We start from the raw sequence: 21,542 nt of genomic DNA, 5'->3' as shown, positions 1-21,542 counted from the left end.
GTAGAAAGGACATTTGTGGGCATTTTTTTTGCTATTCTGAGTGTCATAATTCTCTGAAAAAGGTGGGTTTAGAATAGCACATCGCCATATAACAGTATGTAATGCAAATAAGTTCAAAATCACTTGTCTGAAAAGCGTGCAGCCCGACACCCGAAACTTGGCAATTGTCAAAATAGGGCCTTGCTTGCATGGACACGTTTCGTCAGAATGAAAAAATCGATATGTTCGTTTAAACATTTGAACAGTTTGGATAGCGGTCATGTTTTTCTAACACACATCCTTTGAGCCTCACTAACCAGTCCCCCCTTCCTCTACTCGTTTGAATTTTTTTCAGCAAATGTGGCAGTTGTTTAGTAGTGCTGTGTTGTTTAATACATGAAAATAAGGTTTCGAATCTGGAACACAGGTCAGCAAAAGCTGGCTGGTATTCCAGAAATGCTTTGATGCATCTCATCTTGTTAATAGTTAAAAAGGATAAGTGTTAAATTATTACTGGTGCTGTGATGCAAGGATTCCAAAAGCAAACACGAACGGTGGAACTGCTATACGTTTTAACATAAATTTAAGCATCAGATTTGTTTGGCCTGACAAATTCACACAAACAACCAAAGAAAATCCAAACAATGAAAATCCATGTCAATAATGATCTTTAATGTCAATATATACAGAACCTGAAAGAAAAATATAATTTTAAACATTAAATGAAATAAATACAATATAATACAAATTTCCACAATGTCTGTGAAGAGATATTTATGGAAATTATTATTATTACCAATTTTTTTTTCCATTCAGCCACTCCCTGATCAGAGTATGCCTTTCCCTGATCAGACACACTTCGGTCCTCTGCAACACTGATACGAACAGAGCACCCAACACAGTTAGCCTCATGTCATAGTGCTGTGACCTTTACACAGGTTTCTTTCTGGATTTTAAAAAACACAGAAATCGACAGCAAATAACTTAAAAAAAGGACAGGAGGCTGGAAGGGGGGGGGGGGGGGTGTCCTGTGGGGAAAATGCAGCCAAAGCCAAGCCTACAATAAGTGCATATGTGCTTGGAAATTGATTCTACACAAGAGGGTTGATCGCTCCTCACGCGAGTTGGTAGACGCCGCGGCCAAATTCCGCTTGGAGCTGAATTATATATACTTTAAGCTTTTCAAGTCTCCTTTTTTTGGTGGGTGCTCAAGTTTCTTGAGGTAACGCGACACATTTCACAATCCGGGGCTCATGCTCTGCCAACTATCCCGATGCGACTGCTCCATCAGATTCGCTAAAGGGCTTAGAGCCTGAGTCCCCCACAGCAGCACGCTCTGGGACGTGAGCCCAGGTAATAAACTCCCTGGAGACGGGTGGGTGGGTCGGTTGGTTTAGGGAGGGGGCCCTGGGTGGAGAGGACGGGCGAGGGTAAATGGATAGGAGCAACATGCTTGCTGATCTGTGAAACATGGGTACACAGTTTACCAAAAGCAGCTTCACGTTTCGCCAGTCACAGTGAGTGAATATTTCAGCTGGTGTATTTTTTTTTCTACTTTTTTTTTTTTTAAACCTCAGCATAAGTAGCAAAGTGTTGAGGAGGAAAAAGAGAGAGCAGAGAGTGCAAAGAAAAAGTGCAAAAGAGAGAGATAGAAAGAAAGTGTGCATATACCAGATAAAAAAAAGGGGGGAGGGCAAAAAAATAAAAATAAAACACAAAGTGTCACAAATTGTAACCCAGCAGTAACAGAAAGAGTGTGTGTGTGTTTTCTCTTTTGAGTTCTTGTAGCCTCTGGCTCGATGCACAGCCTCCATGACCAAATTTTGGGATCGGGGTCTGAGTTAAATAAATAAAAAGGGAGAGGACACAGTAGAGCGAGCAGCGTTGCCCACTACAGGTCGGTGGAAGTGAGCTTCTTCATGCTCCTGCGCTGTGCAAGGCTGGAAGCTGCCACTGGCTCCAGAACAGGCTGGCATGTTTTATGGTTCAACGCAGAGTAGGTGGCGGCCATTGCTCCCTTTGGATGTTGAGGGTGATACAGACACAAAGAGAAATTAATTTTTTTTACAAAAATGTACCTAGCTTTAAAAAGGGTTGGGGTGGAGTTCTATTTAAATCAACATACGACACTGGCCGCATGTCTGGATGGATGCTGGAACCACTGGCTCCATATGCAGACTGACCTTGACCAGGTGTGGTGCGTCGTGCCGCGTGAGCTGGAAGTGGGGGAGCTGGTCCCGGCAGGCGATCCACGAGTGTTTCAGCACCTGCTCTGCCGAGTAGCGCTGGTGAGGGTCCACATGCAGCATGTGTGACAATAGGTCCTGCAAGGTAAATGGGATTCAAACTGATTCCAAATGGAGCTGAACTACATGGTACAATCAAATTGAAAGCAGGCAGAACAGCAGCACCGTATGGGCTCATGGGCTCAAATAATCCATTTTATGCTTTTTTTTTTTTTTTTTTTAGAAACATTTAGTTAATTGGCCAGGACGTGCTGATAGAGAGATGTGCTCTGACCTGTACTACATTTGTTTGAGTGAAACTAGGATGAAACTGAAGAAAGACAAACAGCACCCTCTTGTGCACATCCATGATAAAGTTTACATGGTAAATTCAAGTCTGTATTGAATCAATTATTCTGTTATTGCATGTATGCAGGAAACAATAGCTGTTGGGGGGTCCTGGCATGTCTTGGACAAGGTAGGGGGGGAGCATCTAAACCAGTTAACTACAAACTGGTTAAGAATGACAGTCTGTTACACCAAACATGAGCAGGTAGATCAAACGTTGGCAAAACTCAACTTTGGATTTTGCGAGACGAAAAAAAAAACGACTGTTGAAGGACATTTATTTGTAATGTCAAAACACTGTGTCTGAAAAGACAGGATGTGCATGTACTTTTGAACTGTCTGACACAGTATCCCAGTTTCCACCACTGAGCGAGAACTTTCCACTGCCGATACGTAGTAGGATCTCCTCCGGGGTGTCATTTGGGCCGTTGGCAAAAGGGGTGTAGCTAAAAACAAACAAACAATAAAATACATACATACATACATACATACATGGTTTGCAGCCCTCAGTTAAGGAGATGCTACAGTACAGGACTTACCCTGCCAACATGGTGTAGAGAAGAACACCCAGACTCCAGATGTCACAGGCAGCATCATAACCCTGCCTCATCAGTACCTAGTGCAGAGTTCAGCAGAGCTAATTACGCACCTCTTTGAGTTGACTGATTGCTGCCTCATGACTCATTGATCACAAAATCTGCAATTCAACAGCACCCGTTTTGGGCCGCTTCAAATGTACTGTGTGCAAATCTGGTGCCAAATTAAATTCTCTGGCTTCTCTTGAAAGTGAACAAGCTGAGAAGGAAGTGTGCAGACAGCAGTTTTAAATACAAGTTTTATGTATTCCAAGGTGCTCCAGTTTACAGTATTCTGTGAATAAAATAATAAATATTCTAAGTTGTGGATGAGGAGAACTTTGTAAAAGACTTATTTGATGTTTACCATGTTACACCATGTGAATAGTGGCCCCTTTCCACAGGACAATGCTACATTGGTCAGCTCAACTTAGTCTCATCTCTCTTTGACTAATGGCTACTTTGACAAAAAAAAAAAATATTTTTTTTAGAATTTAAACTATGAAATTATTTTGTAATCAAGTTTGAACTCAAATGGGGTAATGTTTGTGTGTTACACTTCTCCTCACCTCTGGTGCCACAAAATTGGCAGTGTAGCAGGGAGTGAGCAGTAGTCCGTTGTCCCCACGGAGCTGTTTGGCGAAGCCAAAATCGCATATGCGGATCGAATCTGGGTTCCCCGAGTCATCCATGTAGAGAATGTTACTGGGCTTCAGGTCCCGATGCACCACCTAAATGGACAGAGGGAACGGGTGTTCACATCCACACAAGCCTTCCAAGGAAACCAGAAATAGTCTCAAACGTAAGTGATCACCGGGGTTGCACTCAGTCCAGAAATTGCATGCTAATTTGTCTAAATAATTAATTTATTTACCCTCAGTTTAAGACTAATGTAGTACATGTTAATGCCTTTGGTATAATGATGCAAGTGCCAATTTATGCAGTGACTGCAATTCATGCCATGCCATTATTTATTTTGTATTATTACTTGCTATGTGGCTCTAAAATTACTCACCCCTTGGCAGTGCAGGTAGTCCACAGTCTTAGTGATTGTGTAGAGCACAGCGCTGGCCTCCCGCTCCGAGAAATACTTCTGCCTCAGGATCCTGTCCAGCAGTTCCCCACCTTTCATCAGCTCCGTCACCACGTATACATACCGTCCCTCGTCGTACACCTGCAAACGCGTCGGTGAGTTGCACACACGCCATACATAAAACCCAAAAGGGGCCAGTGATGCAGAGATGGGAGAGACTCACGTCTTTTAGCGTGATTATGTTGGGGTGCTGGCCGTAGCGCATCAGGATCTCGATTTCCTCTGATGGATCCCTCTTGCTCTTATCTATAATCTAAAAGCAATGAGAAGCGATCACACAGCCAATGTTACAGGATGCACTTGATCTGGGTTACGCTGCCCTCTGCTGGTGCCAGTGTATTTAAACAGTTTTAAACCAGGCAGCAAGACACAAACATAACTTTTAATTTTAAGTACATGAATATTTGTCCATTGGTCCAAATAAGCTCGTCTTATATGAGAAGAGAAGCTAAAGCATATCCAGTGTGTTCCATGGTCACATTCATTGCAGCATTTGGTGCAAACAGTTGAAAGCCTAAGTGACATTTTACCAACTCTATAGGATAAAATAATTGACCAAAGCTTCACCTGAACATATATTTGGAATTAAATATAAGTCTAAGCAGTGCTTCCTCAACCTCGCCCATTTTCGTTCCACCCTTTAGCTGCTTACAACCTGCTAATTTCTGGATGTTAATGGCAGTGCAAAGTGAGCCACGTGAACCAAGGCTGTGATGAGGTTGAAATGGTACTCCAGGAGCAAGGTTGGGAAATGCTGGACTACATGGTTACCAACCCAAAATGTACGACCGGGCTGTGGTCGCTCACCTTGACTGCAAACTCCATGCATGTGACTCTGTGTATGCAGCGCTTGCAGATTGAGTAGGAGCCAACACCAATGTCTTCTTTCAGCTCATACATGTCTGAGAACTGTGCCGTGCCGCTGTGCATCTACACACACAGTGAGGGATGCAAAAGTAGAACTATAGATGACATTATAAAACCTTCAAGCTATCCAACCTACAAACTTCAAATTTAGATGATCCTGCATAATTAATATTACATGCAGTGTGTGTGTGTGTGTGTGTGTGTGTGTGTATGTGTATATACACACATACACACACACACACACACATATATATATATATATATATACACACACACACACACACATAGACAGTAATATAATACAATATTGGAAAATACGTCTCTCTTTAGTAGATAGAGTATTGATATTTTTTAAAGAAAAGTATGTGCAGGAACATCAAGGTGTATGTGTGTGTGTGTGTGTGTGTGTGTATGTGTGCGAGAAACAGCATGCGAGTTACCTGTACGATGGGGAGGATGCTGACCATAGGGGAGCTCTTGCTGTCCTCCAGGGAGGCTGGTGCTACAAAGCTGAAACCTTTGAAGAGCTGGTGGGCGTTTGCGCTGGGGGGAATACCTGGGGAATCTGAAGCACACAGGCATGTGCACACACACACACACACACACACACACACACACACGCACAGACGTCATGTCACAAAGAGACACTGGCAGACAAAAAGACACTCAAAGAAACACGTGTCTTGAATATTTGAAACTAGACTGCAAATGTAATAACTTCTATTAAAAAAGCTTCAATATTTTGAGGGTTGTGCAATATTTCTTGTTGTTGTTTGGCACCTATACACACCTTTCGGGGTTTTGGCTGTGAACTCTGGGTCGAAGCAGAACGTGTCATCTGGTTTTCCTGCCGCAGGTTTGAATGGAGGCTGAAGTTCCCTCCGGTACAATTTCTGACAAGCAGAAAGCAAACGCAGCAGTCAGATATGAAATTCACACACTCCTGCTCACAGAACATAATGCCACGAAAAAAAATCTGCAAAAACAAACACTCTCCAAGGCTGTATTACACTATAAACAAACGCAACGTTTCAATAAGATTCATGGTTGCTAGTATTACTATTTAAATTCATTTAAAGGCTAACAAAAAAACCTAACAAATGTCATGGAATTCCAGAACATATAAAATTTCTATATATAATGTATAAAAATAAATAAATAAAAATAATTAGGGGTTGAACAGTGAATTGAATGCAGAATCAGCATATTGGTTTAGATCCAGCACAAGAGATTAGCCAAGTTCAGAACTACACTAGGATCCAAATCCAGACTCCTCATTACCAGGAAAAGCCAAATCTAATCACACTGTTGGATGGAAACTAAGGCACATATGCTCAGAGGAAGGGGCTCCAAAATGAGGAGGGGAGAGTTGGCTGGGGGGAGGAGCATTAGCACTAGGCTAAAAACCTCTCCAGGAGAAGCCTCTACCCTGCTTCACGCTCAATCAGGCCCTGCAGACGCATGTCGCCCCCTCGCCGGCCCTATTAGCCTGGCCCAGTCAGAGCTGGAGCCCTGCCCAGCTCAAAAGCACACCGGCAGCCAGAGCCAGGCATGGACCCAGGCCACATGGAGAAGGGGGGAGTCTGCACCTCACCATTTAGAGGAGTTCAACGGAAGTCACCTTCAGCATAGGTTTAACGAAGGAGTTGAGCTGTTTGTGCCAAAATCTTAATACATTTTCAATAACTAATTTAGTATGTACAACTCCGTTCAAAACATAAAACCAGATAGAAATATTACATTACAAGTCATGAGTCATTGACAAAATTAGACATAATGAGGTTATTTTTTTAATTATTTTCAGCAATGACAGTCAATTTGAGAGAATTCTTATAATCAATTTTGAACAAGTGTATGAATTCTAAATAATTTCACTGGGAGCCTTTACACACGTTGCATAAAAAAAATATATATATATTTGCATAATACCACCAGAAGTGGCTATATTTAATGGTGCCAATGCTGATGCATAACACAAATTTCTTCAGGGACACCTTGTTGGTTTTATTAATGAGATAGGATTTATGTTAACATTATATTATGTTTTTGACAGCATTTGACTTACATTCCAGTCAATAGTTGAGAAGAAAGCGTGTCGTTTAATTTCCTCCACGCCATCAGGCCCTGCCCCTACACACAGAGACATGATATATGGTTCAAAGTCATACCACTGAGGGCTAAGAGATCAGACACACAGACAAAGCAGCCACGGTGCCAAAACGCACACACACAGACACGATTGGAAGTTGTAAGACTCCTGAGGACACACCACAAATTGCACGGCTATTCCAGTCATGTTTTGTCGTCAAACCTTTAAACAGATTAAATTAACACACACACACAGACACACACCTAGGCGATTTGCTGGATTCCTTTTGAAGAGCATTCTTAGAAGACTCTGAGCTTCGAGACTTAAGAACTGAGGCATTCCCAATTTAGCTCTGGAACGAAAACAGAGAGTGACTGACTGACTGACTGCAGCACACTTAATAAGATTCATGCACCTCGTGAACCTGAGCACAGACCATACAAATGCACGCTTTTTAATTACATTACCAAAAAAAAAAAAACGTACTCATTTAATTACACTGTGATAACGTGTCACTATTAAACACTGTTTTAGAAAATGTTAATACAGAGAGAATACCTTCCAAAGGAAGCAGTTTGCACATATACATGCTGCACAGTAGATTATACTCACTTAAGAATCATGTTCATAGTCTCGTTTCGGTCTTTTCCTTGGAATGGTAACGTTCCTGTTAACATTTCAAACTGCACATAAAGAAATGAGCAACGATGTAAACAATAGCACGCGCGCACACACACACACACACACACACACACACAAAAATCACTGTGACAGAGGGATTGGGAGGATGACAACTCACCATTAACACCCCTAAAGACCACCAGTCGGCACTCTGCGTGTGGCCCCTCCTGTTGACCACCTCAGGGGCCATATACTCCACAGTACCGCAGAACGAGTAAGCTTTCTTATCCTGGTCTACTGACTCTTTACTGAGCCCGAAGTCTGAAACAAAGGCAATGCCGTCAGCTCAACACACCGCCGGAGCCACAACTGTGTGTGTGTGTGTGTGTTAGTGTGTCTGCGTGTGTGCATGCAGGATGTTGCAACACATGACAACACAGCAAAACGTATGCCGCATTCAAGCTCCAGCCACTAGAACTACTCCTTACAAGAACACGTCTATCTACACAACAGCGTAGGTCTGACAGCTCACACGCAGTGTAGAGCGATACAGGTTTTATAAAAGGTCAACAGCCAGTAATGGTGCGTACCTGTTAACTTGATATGTCCAGCTTCATCAAGCAAAATGCTGAAAATTAAAATCACATTCTCCAATACAGATACACAGAAACTTTGCCACAATCAAAACATCAGCAACAAAATCTGAAGAAAACATATGTGAACAGTCCAGTCGACCCTCTCGGCCCCTCCTCCAATCGACTTTGAAATTACGCCTTCAAACGCGGCTTTTCGCGAGAGAGCGGATGGGACTGTTCAGACAGGACAATTAAGCATCAAGACGTCAGTGTGATACAGCAACATGGATGAGTGCAGTCTGGGTCGGTATTCTGGACTGGTGCTCCATGTGTGATCTAAGCTCAACTGTGTCGCTACCGTCCATCTCCATTCAGGAAGCTAAAGTCGCACTAGAGATCAGCTGATTCTACTGCCTCCCTGTGTAGACTGTGTATTAAATTGTGGAGTGTTGTTGTCGGTGGGTAGTGGGGGGGGTTCTTGGGAAGTTGTTAAGAATGGGGGGTGGGGTGGGGGTCTGGGTGAGGTTTGGGATACATTACTTTTCTGGCTTCAGGTCTCTGTAAACAATGCCTAGGTTGTGAAGGTGATCCAAAGCCAGGGCCAGCTCTGCAAGGTAGAATTTCACATCCTCCTCTGTAAACATTACCTAGTAAAAACTGGACAGATTTACTATCTGATCTCTGACTGCGCGCACACACACACACACACACACACACACACACACAAAAAACCCCAAAAGAATATACAAAAATAACAATTAAAAAAAGACAATTACATAATTAATGAGGACAAGTCAACAGGAGGGGAGAAGGATTAAACAGTTATTATGAACAAATGCTACTGCAGAAAACAAGTGGTTACACATGTACATTGGAGTTCATTAAATTAAAATTTAATGATTCGATCTTACATCAAAGCACACGACAAATGTCAAATGTCAAAAACTAGCAGCTTTGTGAACTCGACATCTTAAAGACGACACACAACATCCTACAGACCTACAGAAACATGTATAAACTACACCACCACGTAATTATACAGAGTTTGTGCATGAACGTCCTGAATCAGTAAGAAAGACCTTGACAGGGCATTTATATATACATATATATATAAAAAAAGTATAAGAATGTAAATTAAAGTTGTTGTTTTTTTTTCACAGGACGAAAAAAGGCAGATTCATATAATCAGAGGAGAAGAATGTGCTTACCTCTTTGGATAAGCGCGTAAAGACATCCCCACCCCTGAGAAAATCCAAAATTAAATAGAGCTTCCCTTCTGTCTGAAAGGCTGTAAATGTATACACACACACATACACACACACATACATACACACAAATACAAAGAGTAAAAACAGAGTAAAAATAAATCTTAGACAATTTCTTTTCTTACGAAAGCACAGGAGATCTAGAACTGTGTACTTGCAGGTAGGCTGCTCATTAAAAAAAAGCCAAATAAAGCACGACTTGCGACTACCACCCAAAAAAAAAAAACAAGAATAAATCCTCAGAAAATTCACCCATGATCTCAGCAGAAGCAATTTTTTTTTTCTATAAAACTTTCACACATTTTTGCAATCGGCTTGAAACTGATCAGGTTATTCTACCCTACCCAACGTGCACAGGATAAAATATGTTAAATGCAGTGATGCCAATCACAGCCTTTGCAACAAATTAAATTATTAATCAGAGTCTAAAGCGTATTTAAATCAGAGAGAAGTGTGGGAATGAGGCTCAGTAGTGACAGAGAGATGATCAGGAGTTATTTTAAAAGGGCTGACCGAAACACACCCATTAGTTCAAGTGCCATTAAAGTGGCGCGCCACACGGTGAAACGGACTAATACGAAAACACACAGCGCCCGTTGTGGGACAAACGACGACCTCACAACAAACGAGCTCATGCTGACTGAACCGCGCGCGTGGCACTGCATAACAAGCTACAAGCTGTGACCAGCATCCCGAAAAGCGTGCTGAAAGTTGTCTCCTACGGCCTGCGAGGTTCCTGGACTTAATTAAGCTCCAGAGCTGGGCTTTGTTCTTGTGGGCCGGAGGAGCTTACCATAGTGCAACTTCACAATGAAGGGATGATTCACCTCCACTAGAATATCTCGCTCCATCTTTGTGCGAACTCGATCTCTCACTGTGAGAGAAAAAAAGATCCATGACGAATTGTGGGACAGCAGGAGATGAAATACCACTAAAGTCTGGAGCTTAAAGTCTGGAGCTGCACACCTTTCAGAGACGCTTTCTTTAACACTTTCATTGCATAAAGCTGACCTGCATCTGGACCCACAATCTTACGGACCAGAAAAACCTGGAAGAGAGAAATAAAAGAGAAAAAAATAAAAACAAAATAACATTGTGGTTAAATCATTATCAGGAAAGAATCTCAAGTTGAGGTGCAAGCGGGACCCACCTTTCCAAAAGAGCCCTGACCCAGAACTTTAAGCAACTCAAACTGGGACGGGTCGGCCTTCTCACAGCCCTCTTTCACATGGTGAGTGATGGGTATCTCCTTATAGGCCCCATCGTCCTGCAGAAACAATGCAACACGCTTGCATAAAAATAAGAAAGTTGACAATTTTTCAGTAACTTTTCAGTCCAATATTATTTTCTATTGAGAACAAGATGGTTGGTATAATCTACAAATGTCTTACACACTATAAACCCAAAATAACCCATAATTACTAATATTTGTATTGTAAGTCAGAAATGTCCTCCTGTACAGTTAGTATCCTCATTTGTGTGTGTTTTAGGGCTGCAACTAACGATTATTTTAATAAACGATTAATCTGTCGATTATTTTTTGATTAATCGTAGAATATGATAAAAAACAAAAAACAAGAAAAGCATTAATTTCCAACCCTTTATTCAAAAACAGAACCAAAATCTTTAGAAAGTGCACAAACATGTTGCTCCTTGAGCTGTTATAATAAAAATAAAATAAAATAAAAATGGACTAACACAAAAAACATACACATGTATGCTTTACATCTGCCAAATATAGACTTTTTTTTTTTTTTTTAAATAAAGTGCCACCTGAGCTGGCAGAACGATAAATAATTACAAATCCGAAAATTTAACAGGATTTGTTTGAATGTCAGAACTTGTTCTCTACACTACACTGCAGATGCACACTTGCAGACGCACACACTCACAAACTCTCACACTGACACACACACACACACACAGCAAAAATGCTTTTCTAACTTAGTAGTTTTGTCCTGATTTCAGTCCAAATCTCTAAAAATCTTAAATCAAGATACATTTACTAGACACATGAAATAGTCTTGTTTTCTGAAAAAACATCTCAAAATTAAGTGATTGCTTAAAACAACAAAATTATCTGCCAATGGGGTCAGAAAACTAATCTAAATGAGATATAATCTCAAACAGTTTTAAGTTTTAAGCATCACTTAATTTTCTCATGCCATTTTTCTTGTCTAGGAAACTTGATTTAAGATTTTTTAGATATTTGGACTGGAAACGAGACAAAATTACTAGGTAAGAAAAGTTTTTTTTGCAGTGTATCTATACATGACAACAGATTGAAAAATTAATGGTCCAAAAAAGGCTAGTGAATAAAAACATGTCTTTAGTCTTTTAATGCAAGGTCTTTTAATGCACTCCTGCTTTACTACTGTTATTAATGAGCTAACGCTAACTTGTCATGCTTTTATCAGACGCCCTTATCGAGAGCGACAATCAGTAGTTACAGGGACAGTCTCCCCCTGGAGCAACTAAGGGTTAAGTGTCTTGCTCAGGGACACAATAGTCGAACTCCCCTGCTGCTGAACTCCCTTCCTCCTCATCAAACACGCGTTTCAGGTGCAGGATCATTGCCGTGGTGCTGCCGTGCCGTGCCATGTCACTTTTGCATATTTTCGCACAGATTTCTCTGCCTCCGCCATGTATCTGTCCTCTACCTCCGCTCGTTTTTTGTTTATTTTTGCTCCGCGCTGTCTATGAGGCGCCAAACTCTGCTAGCATCTGTGCGCGAGAGAGACCGAGTGTGTTCACTCCGCTCCGCGCTCAAATAAAGTTTTTTTTTTTTTTTTTAATAATCAAACGTCTCCGCGTCGCGCGACATAACGAATCGATTGGGAAAGTCGTTGCCAACTCTTTTAGTAATCGATTTAATCAATTCGTTGTTGCAGCCCTAGTGTGTTTGCAGTGTTGATCAGAGCAAAAGATATATTATTAAACATTATATACATTATATATGAATAGAATCATTTACAACACTATAAACTAGTTAAATAAAAGTGTTTTTTTAATGCTGGTCATCCGAACATTTAATGATGAGCTGGTCATCATTATAAAAAGTTTGAGAATGGCAGCAACACAGTGTTGCATAATAGCTTTTCCTGAGACTACTCAATTTAATGGATGGAGAAAGAGGAGGCGGGATTAAAAAAAAAACAATAAAATAAAAGTTAAAAAAGGTCCAACAAAACACTTTCATATATCAGCGAAATCCCCGCTGGAAAAACTCTTACTCACCGCACCTCATAAAAGCCCTCAGCCAGCGGCCGAGTGAGAATGAACTAGAACGTTCACAGCTTTCAGCAGGCACCCGAGGCCCAACATGGAGGCTTCGCCGCAGAAAGCCCTGGAGGTGCACATCAATATGCCTGGCCTCTCCATCATCGCTAAGGGTCGAGAGCCGCAGGAGGTGCTCCCCATGCGCAGTGGCGAGCTCGGCTAATTAATCGTGTTTAGGTAGGCGTCTCTGGTCTCTGACGGAGGGCTCCACCGGGAGACGGAACGTGGACAAAACCTGCGCTTGTGCTTCGGGGGCTACTGAACGTGACCAAACCTCCCTGACAACAGGGCCATAGGGGGGAGTACAAAAGATGACCTGCATTATTAATGTGGAGAGATGTGGCTCCTGGGACAAGAGCAGTGGAGAATTTCTCCACTGAAGTTCATGCTAAAACTGCTGAGCTCCTGCTTCACAAACTGTACACAGGCCATACACAACACATGATACACACATAAAGCTACATTTGAAAGTGAAAGTGAAGTGATTGTCATTGTGAAACACTGCAGCACAGCACACGGTGACACAACGAAATGGGTCCTCTGCAGCGTTCTAGCAGTTTGTGTTACAACAGGGCTTGTTGGTACAGTTTATCTAGAACCACGCACTGCATTCATTCGTGCCAATGCTTCCATCTATTTACACCACATTTCAAATTATATTTAATACAATTACACCAGGGGTTTGCGCAGGTTTAATTTAATACACCGGGGTTTGCGCAGATAAACGTTTCTGCGAGACAAATACAACAGTTTAAGACAGCGGCTGCTAAAATGCCATTAGAAAGCAGCAAACAGGTATTTGAAGCTGCTGGGGCCACTGGTGGATCCTCCAGAGGCGTGCAGTTCTGCATAAACCTTCTAGTCAGCCACCCCTAACCAATACTCACAAGCAGAAATCAGAAATACACGAAGACTCGTTTTTAAACAGTCTTGTTCACTGATAAGTGCAGTGAAACCCTGGATAAAAGTGAAGTGATTGTCACATGTGATACACAGCAGCACAGCAAACGTTGCACACAGTGAAATGTGTCCTCTGCATTTAACCCATCACCCTGAGTGAGCAATGGGCAGCCATGTGTGGGGATGGTGTTTTGCTCAGTGGCACCTCAGGGGCACCTTGGCGGACCGGGATTTGAACCAGCAAGCTTCTGATTATGGGGCTGGTTCCTTAACTGCTAGGCCACCACTGCCCCTGCAGAAACTCTCCAAAAGTTAAATGGATGCAAGAGTTTTTCAGCTAGTATCATATAAGGGGTCTTACATTTAAAATGTTACTAGACCTGAAAAGATGTTTTTGATTTCAGTAAATATGCTGCAAACGCTCATTATCTGTTGTTTCCAACCTATAAAATGTTTTGAAAGGCTGGTGTGTGTAATAATTTGGAGCGTGGCATTTTAAGTTTTTTATTTATGGAAAAAGTACTGGTATCACTGGGAGGTTTGTTCTGTAACATTAAAATTATACTTTACATTTTACATTTACAGCATTTATCAGACGCCCTTATCCAGAGCGACTTACAATCAGTAGTTACAGGGACAGTCCCCCCTGGAGACACTCAGGGTTAAGTGTCTTGCTCAGGGACACAATGGTAGTAAGTGGGATTCGAACCCGGGTCTTCTGGTTCATAGGCGAGTGTCTTACCCACTAGGCTACTACCACCCTACTCTAATGCTTAATGACTTTGAAACTTATGCTGACTGTCATTTGCATCGACCTTTTGGGAAAATCAAAGAGAAATATCATTTAACCCAGCCACTGAGGATGCACATGCTTTTTTTTTTTTTTGGTACAGACCCCATGCCGAGGAAAATTGAGGTGGGGTGGGATGGTGTGTCAGGAAGGGCACCCAGCGTAAAACTTTTGCCAGGCCAATCGTGTGGACAGTCAGACCGGCTGATCCACCGTGGTGACCCTGCATGTAGCACACATGCTGAGAAAATCTTCACAAATTCACTACATTCCAGCCTGAGCGAATAACTTATAATCAGTCCTAAATGTCATCTCTCGATTCAGTAACTTCTGCATTAACAGTCGCCTCGCAACAGACAGACTCAGGAGGAGTTTTTATCCTCAGGCCGTTAAGGATGCTGAACTAGGACATGACACCACACCATCTTAATGTTCACCATTGTCGACTGCAATCTGTTAATGTTACACTGGTCATTGCACAATCTATGCACTATGCACTTTAGCAGAATCCATAGCAACTACCCAATGACGTCTGTGTCTTATGTTCTCCTTGAACATAAATATATGCTTGTATTACAGCTCGCTAACAGACCACGGCATCACACGACCTTCATTCCACTCTGCATTTACTAATAGGAATATGTAAATGTTCCATTTTGTCTTATGGTCATTTTCACTTTGGTTAATTATAATATTTGTGTAATACTGTTAAAAGGTCCCCTATTATGATTTTTTTCCCGCTTTTATATCGGCCTTAGTGGAAAGAGAGAGGAGGCATGAGGATGAGAGCAGGCATTCACGGAAATGTCATCAACACCATTCACCAACCACAATGTTGTCAGAGAGTGGCAGCTCATATTTACAACATTTATCAGACGCCCCTATACAGAGTGACTTACAACCACAGGGACAGTCCCCCTGGAGACACTCAGGCTTAAGTGTCTTGCTCAGGGACTCAATGGTAGTAAGTGGGGTTTGAACCTGTGACATTGTAGTCGTTTGGTTCACACGCAAGTGTCTTACCCACTAGGCTACTGCCATGCCATTTACAGGTAATCTTCAAATGCTGAGACGTCAATTGTGTTCTATCATGATGCATAGCGTGTTGTGGAAAAGACAGCAGTGCACAGTTCACTGATCATTCATTCACTGATGCGGGTGGTAGTAGCCTAGTGGGTAACACACTCGCCTATAAACCAGAAGACCCAGGTTCGAATCCCACTTACTACCATTGTGTCCCTGAGCAAGACACTTAACCCTAAATTGCTCCAGGGAGACTGTCCCTGTAACTACTGATTGTAAGTCGCTCTGGATAAGGGCGTTTGATAAATGCTGTAAATGTAAATCAATCTTCTTCATCCCTTCCCACAGACTTTCCTCAGTTTGTAGAATATAAGAATTCAAAACCCTGGTTTATAGAGAGCAGCATGTTCTCACCCTCTTCATTAAAACAAGAAAGAAAACATCAGAGCTCACATTTTGGGGACCCTTTTTATTTTTAAGTAAATTAACAGCTATGCTTAATCCTTATCTGAAAAGTACACTACCCTAGGTTGGAAGATTAAAGATTTAAAGATACAGAGAGAAAGTAGGAGAAAAAGAGAGCAGACCGGAGACAGAGAGAGAGATTTAAACCTCTAATCCAAATCCCCCCCCCAACACATCGCACATTCAGAAATGCGTTGCTGCCAATCATAGAATGCCCACACACCACCAAAAACACTGATGCAATCAAGCTTTCACCCACACGTAATGGTGCTAACCACTGCCACTGACAACCACCCACCAACACCAATTTACTTACACAATGTGAAAGAGACTCTCCCTCCTCCATTGGTTCATCTGTGATCTGATGCCCATTGACCTGAGGGGAGAAGAACACATTTTTGTTTACCCACACACAAATGCTGAAGCACACATCCAAAAGCCAATCAACACACACCAAGCTGTAAGAGATAAAAGATGATTAAAAAAAATAATAATAAATTGCAATATCCACCATGCCAAACTATTCACACGCAGATGAGAGGTGGCTTTCAGGATCCAAAGATAACTAGAAAATTATGCTAATATCTGACTCATTGGTTTTTCCTGCTAAATCATGAATACCATCAAGCAAGATTTAAGTAGAAATGTTCCTCCTTTTACCTTCACTAATACATTTTGGCATCAAATGCGGAAACAAATTCTGATATATTGCCCTGAATTACAGTAAAGGTGTTCACACCTCATAGGTTTTCATGTTTTTTGGGGCAGTGGTGGCCTAGCGGTTAATGAAGGTTGCCGGTTCGAATCCCGATCCGCCAAGGTGCCACTGTCCCCACACACTGCTCCCCGGGCGCCTGTCATGGCTGCCCACTGCTCACCAAGGGTGATGGTTAAAAGCAGAGGACACGTTTCGTTGATTCAAATTCAAATTTAATTTGTCACATACACAGTCATACACGGTATGATGTGCAGTGAAATGCTTTCTGCAACTGCTACAGACCACAGTATTGCAAATGTTGCAAGTAAACAATGAACCAATATGCAAATATTGCAAACATAACCAAGTATTACACTTTTACGTCTTTAACGTAAAATATGTGTAACTGGTAGGGTGAAGGTGTGCAAATGACTTACAGTTTTTACAATGTTTAAAGAAAGAGAGAAAGAGCCATAAAGAAAGAGCAGTAAGGACCTAAAAAGCTGTTGGTGTATTTGAGTCACCATGTGCTGTACTGCAGTGTTTCACAATGACAATCACTTCACTTTCCTTTCATGTTTTCATTTTAAAATATCCAAAGAACCGCATTGTTTCAGCAGCATCACAGCACGGTGACATGTGACGAGCGCAGTTTAATACAGTCGCACAGTAACCATCAATCACAATTCATTTCCTGATCATTTTCTTAACAAGTTAACACAAAGCTAGACGGCCTTTTACGCGTAACCATTTCCGACGAACGAATTGAGACCATTGAGGTATGTTCCCATCGGTAGAAGACTGAACGGCCAGGTTGCAGGTGGCCATGTGGCGATGGCGCTCAACTCATCCCATCAGAGCCCACAGCAGCGTCCTGTGGGCGCACAGGGATAAGAGCCACTTCTCGCGCTCGTATATTCCACTCCTCCGCATATGTGGTGCGTACACGTGGCGCGCCTGTCAGCATCCGGACAGGAAGCAGTATCTCTCAGTAGATGGACAGTACATGGCGGCTTTTCTCTCCCTGATACGCTTCGTGCCCCCGATTGCCCTGTACTTACAAGGAATTAATGCTGCAGAGGGACTGAAGACATGAAGCAGTTTAAAACTCCCTCATCTCAGGGTTACATAATCCCACCGCCGCGGCGTCCAGTCAGAAAACGTACAGATTAAGTTCAAAGAATTCAAATACACCAACAGTATTCAAGACAAAATAATATTATGCTACGCTCACCATTAATTGCTTAATTAGGAAATTCAGCAATTTTAGGAATCATTTGAGGTGACAGCTGCCTAGTGGGTAAGAAACTAGTCTATGATCCTGAATACCAGAAAGGTTCAAACCCCACTTACTACCATTTTGTCCCTGAGCAAGACACTTAACTCTGAGTGTCTCCGGGGGGACTGTCCCTGTAACTAGTGCTTGTAAGATCCTCAGGATAAGGCCATATGATAAATGCCATAAATTTAAATGTAATTTTGTTTGCAAGAGAAGCCATGTATAGTATAACCTACATAGTATAAACCCACATACTTGGCCAATAAATGTGATTCTGACAAATATTGACTTTACATAACAAATGTCGCAATAGCACAGTAAATAAGACTTAAATTAAAATGAAAAAGTTAAATTTTTTGGCTGCAAATTGAAGAGTTTACAGCTACAGGGAAAGATAAAGCAATTTCAGCACATTGCTATTTATTACAGATCTTAAGATGATCTGGCTACCGATTTATGAATGGCTAAAAACACCATGTGGTCAGTGCTCCACAGCCACCCAGGTTGGTTCTGAAGTGTGGCTTAAAAGCGGGTCCCGCAGCCAGGGATGAGAATCACTGCCGTGGACTACGTGACGCCCTTTATTGTGCCCTTCATCCGGGAATATAAATCAATAACACAATTCCAGAATGATCCACAGCACATACAGCACATCATACGGCGGCTGCACAGCGTTGCACAGCCATCCTGGCAAAAGCAGGAGACGACTGTAGCAGATTTATGAGACGTGAATGGGAAGTGCCTCCGCCAAAGCCTTCCATTTCGAACGTCTCTCGAACCGGTTAAAATATTACAGCAAGATTAGTCTCGAAGCCTTTGCAAAATGTGCGATGAATCAGTTCGAATGTTTTAATTGATTGACAACCCCGGCAGTTCTTCCATTCTTAATTTCCCTGCCGTAGAGTAATATCCTCGCTGTGTGTGTGTGTGTGTGTGTTTGGCTGCAGCACTGACAGGGAATAAAATTGCCTCTCGTGTAAACTAGGTGTCCTATTGTCTTATTTTGTCTTAATCGAGAGAATATTTTTGGAGGTGACAACTTTTTTTTTACAAAAAAAAAAAATAAAAGTTTGCAGTATTCCGCAGACCAGCAGGATCTGCGTGGGCACACAGTCGGCACAGAGGACGGTGCGTGCGTTTCCGGTGAGTTTTCCTACTGCCACGGCCGCCCTGGACTACAGGCAGGGGTGCGTCGCGCGTCTCGAGTCACAGGGACGTGCTGCTACTGCAATGGCGGGGTTGCAGCGTACGCCCGCCCACCCGCAGCCAGCGGAACTGGCACGCCGCGCCCCGCCTCCCCGGCGGATGACTCATGGCTGCCATTCATCAGGTCGGCTGAGCGGAGACGGTGCCTGGTGTGCCTGGGAGGGTCCGTGCGGCGCGAGCCTCGCGAAAGCGGCCCGGCTCCGGCCGACCGGCAACAAAACAAGGAACCCACGGGCCCGACTCGGCCGAGCTTCACCTCCGGCGTCCCCCACCTGCTCCGAAAGCCGAATCCCTCCCCGTCGGCAGAGCCCCGCAGGCCCTATTTTACAGACACGGCGCGGCACGGGTCAATGCTGGCTCTAAGCCTCGCCGAAAGCCGCTTGCATAAGGATCTGGTCCTCTGGCCGCCGCTGACACTGCAGCCCGCGGCACGGTCCTGGGCCTTCGCATCCCAGGAGTTTTATAGATAAGCCACCGTTTAATACGGAACGTACCAAGAACGTGTAACGTGGCTAAACTGGTCTAATCGGCTTGCACGTAGCATGATCAGAAAAGAGAGGAGGAAATAATAAAGATCCCGAGTGATTTGAAATGAGCGGCGGTAACGGCCCTGTACGTGGATACATGGAGCTATGCTTTATTCCATATGCAATTTTGGATAAACTTCTCGGGAACACTTACCGATCTCCATACAAACGGCAGTAATTTGGGCGGTTGTGTGCCTGTGTGTGTGTGATAGACACATATATACATAAATGTACATATAGACATGCATCTTTGGACACGAGCAGTAAGAATGGGCCGCATTTCGGTTCAGCGCGTTGGTTGGGTTGGAACCCTGCTCAGCTTTAAGAAGTCTCGGTAATGTCCTACAGACACCTGTGGAGTTTGTACTTCGTGCAAGCTTTACAGTCACTTGCCTGGAGCAAAAAATAAAATAAAAAATGCACAGACTCAGACGACCAGGGCTCGAACTCGTGTTAAGTACATTACAGACCTGCGACAACTTATAATAAAGTGATTGAGAATGAAGAGAAATAATGTCAAGAGTTTATGACGAACCTGGATCATAACAAATACAACAACAAGCAAATAGCTGAACATAAAATTGCACAAAATGCTTATACATTTACAGCATTTTTCAGACGCCCTGATCCAGAGCGACTTACAACAAGTAGTTCCAGGGACAGTCCCCCATCGAGACACTCTGGGTTAGGTGTCTTGCTCAGGGACACAGTGGTAGTAAGTGGGGCTTGAACCTGGGTCTTCTGGTTTATGGGCGAGTGTGTTACCAGTCTTTTAAATAAAAAACCCACGACCTGCGTGTAGTATTCTGAACAAAACCGACCCTGTTCACGCCTCTTCCGGCTGATTTCCCCGCAGATGCTCCGCTGGATGAGATCCGGACAGCGGAGCTGGTCTCGGGCTCCACCGCCACGCCTTGAAACACGCGGTTCCTGCGATACGAGGAGCCAGCGTGGTGTGTACGTGTACGCGTACGTGTACACACGCACACTCTCTCATGGCAGCCCGTTCAGCCAGTGGGCGACAAAAGCGACTCCAGAGGCTCGGGGTGGGAGGGGAAGGCCGAGCCGACATTTACTGCCGGTGCAACGCGGACGAAAACAACAACAACAACAAAAAAAAAACCCACAGCGGCTGCAGACAACGCGAGCGAGCGACCGGGACCGTCCCGGCGTGCGACGTACCTCGCCACTGACGCCGTGCACCTCCATTTTGTGCCAGGAATCCTGTGGCTGCTGCGCAAACGGCATCATCCAGCCACACTAGCGGCGCGTATCCCGCTGCATGCCGACCGTCCGCCCGCCCGCCCGCGCCTCCTTCTCCGCCTGTTCAGCGCGCCGACCGGACGAGAAAGGCAGGGCCCGGGAGCCCCGGAGCGCCGGGACGGTGGAGGTCTGTGCCGGAGGGTCTGTCCGACTGGACCATACGCAGACCGGGCTGGCCCTTCACTTTTAGCGTGGACTCAAATATGGCCGCCGCCACCGCGCTACCTGAACATCAACTAAACCCGGGGCTGACGTCGCGTTGACGCAATTCGGGCAAGGATTTCCCCATCCGAGGCAGCCAGGCGGAGGGGGAGGGACAGTGTCGCAACATACACGACAACGCCATTAATACTCACAATAAAACAAAAGAAATATTTCAGTCGTTGCCTCGGACAGTTTTTCAGATCTCCCATATGTATGTAAGTCTATATATATATATATATATATATATATATATATATATATATTACCATCCT

At 43.4% G+C, this 21,542-nt stretch overlaps 1 protein-coding gene across 1 annotated transcript; it reads right to left on the bottom strand.

Moving 5' to 3' along the window:
- Positions 1-630: 630 nt before the first annotated feature.
- Positions 631-21,335, bottom strand: rps6kal (ribosomal protein S6 kinase a, like). Its single transcript, XM_028960004.1, has 22 exons — positions 20,986-21,335; positions 16,411-16,470; positions 10,788-10,904; positions 10,604-10,685; positions 10,431-10,511; positions 9,581-9,660; positions 8,913-9,019; positions 8,388-8,425; positions 7,976-8,118; positions 7,789-7,859; positions 7,440-7,528; positions 7,153-7,217; positions 5,878-5,980; positions 5,528-5,652; positions 5,028-5,150; positions 4,384-4,473; positions 4,143-4,301; positions 3,697-3,858; positions 3,092-3,168; positions 2,881-2,998; positions 2,163-2,303; positions 631-1,996 (listed from the first exon to the last, which is right to left on the bottom strand). The coding sequence occupies exons 1-22, from the start codon at positions 21,052-21,054 to the stop codon at positions 1,871-1,873; spliced, it is 2,226 nt and encodes a 741-aa protein (XP_028815837.1). The 5' UTR covers positions 21,055-21,335; the 3' UTR covers positions 631-1,870.
- Between the last annotated feature and the right edge of the window lie 207 nt (positions 21,336-21,542).

The sequence above is a fragment of the Denticeps clupeoides genome, chromosome 18 (genome assembly GCF_900700375.1).
Source record: "Denticeps clupeoides chromosome 18, fDenClu1.1, whole genome shotgun sequence".
NCBI classification, from domain to species: domain Eukaryota; kingdom Metazoa; phylum Chordata; class Actinopteri; order Clupeiformes; family Denticipitidae; genus Denticeps; species Denticeps clupeoides.
This window is presented reverse-complemented; position numbering and strand designations above follow the sequence as displayed.

Bases quoted from the DNA above. Each gene is read 5' to 3' on its own strand.
- rps6kal (XM_028960004.1), bottom strand. From the start codon at position 21,054: ATGATGCCGTTTGCGCAGCAGCCACAGGATTCCTGGCACAAAATGGAG. The intron at 10,512-10,603 runs GTGTGCAGCTCC...TTTCTCTCACAG, and splicing joins AAAGAAAGCGTCTCTGAAAG to TGAGAGATCGAGTTCGCACA. The intron at 7,529-7,788 runs GTGAGTATAATC...TTTTCGTTCCAG, and splicing joins ACTATGAACATGATTCTTAA to AGCTAAATTGGGAATGCCTC.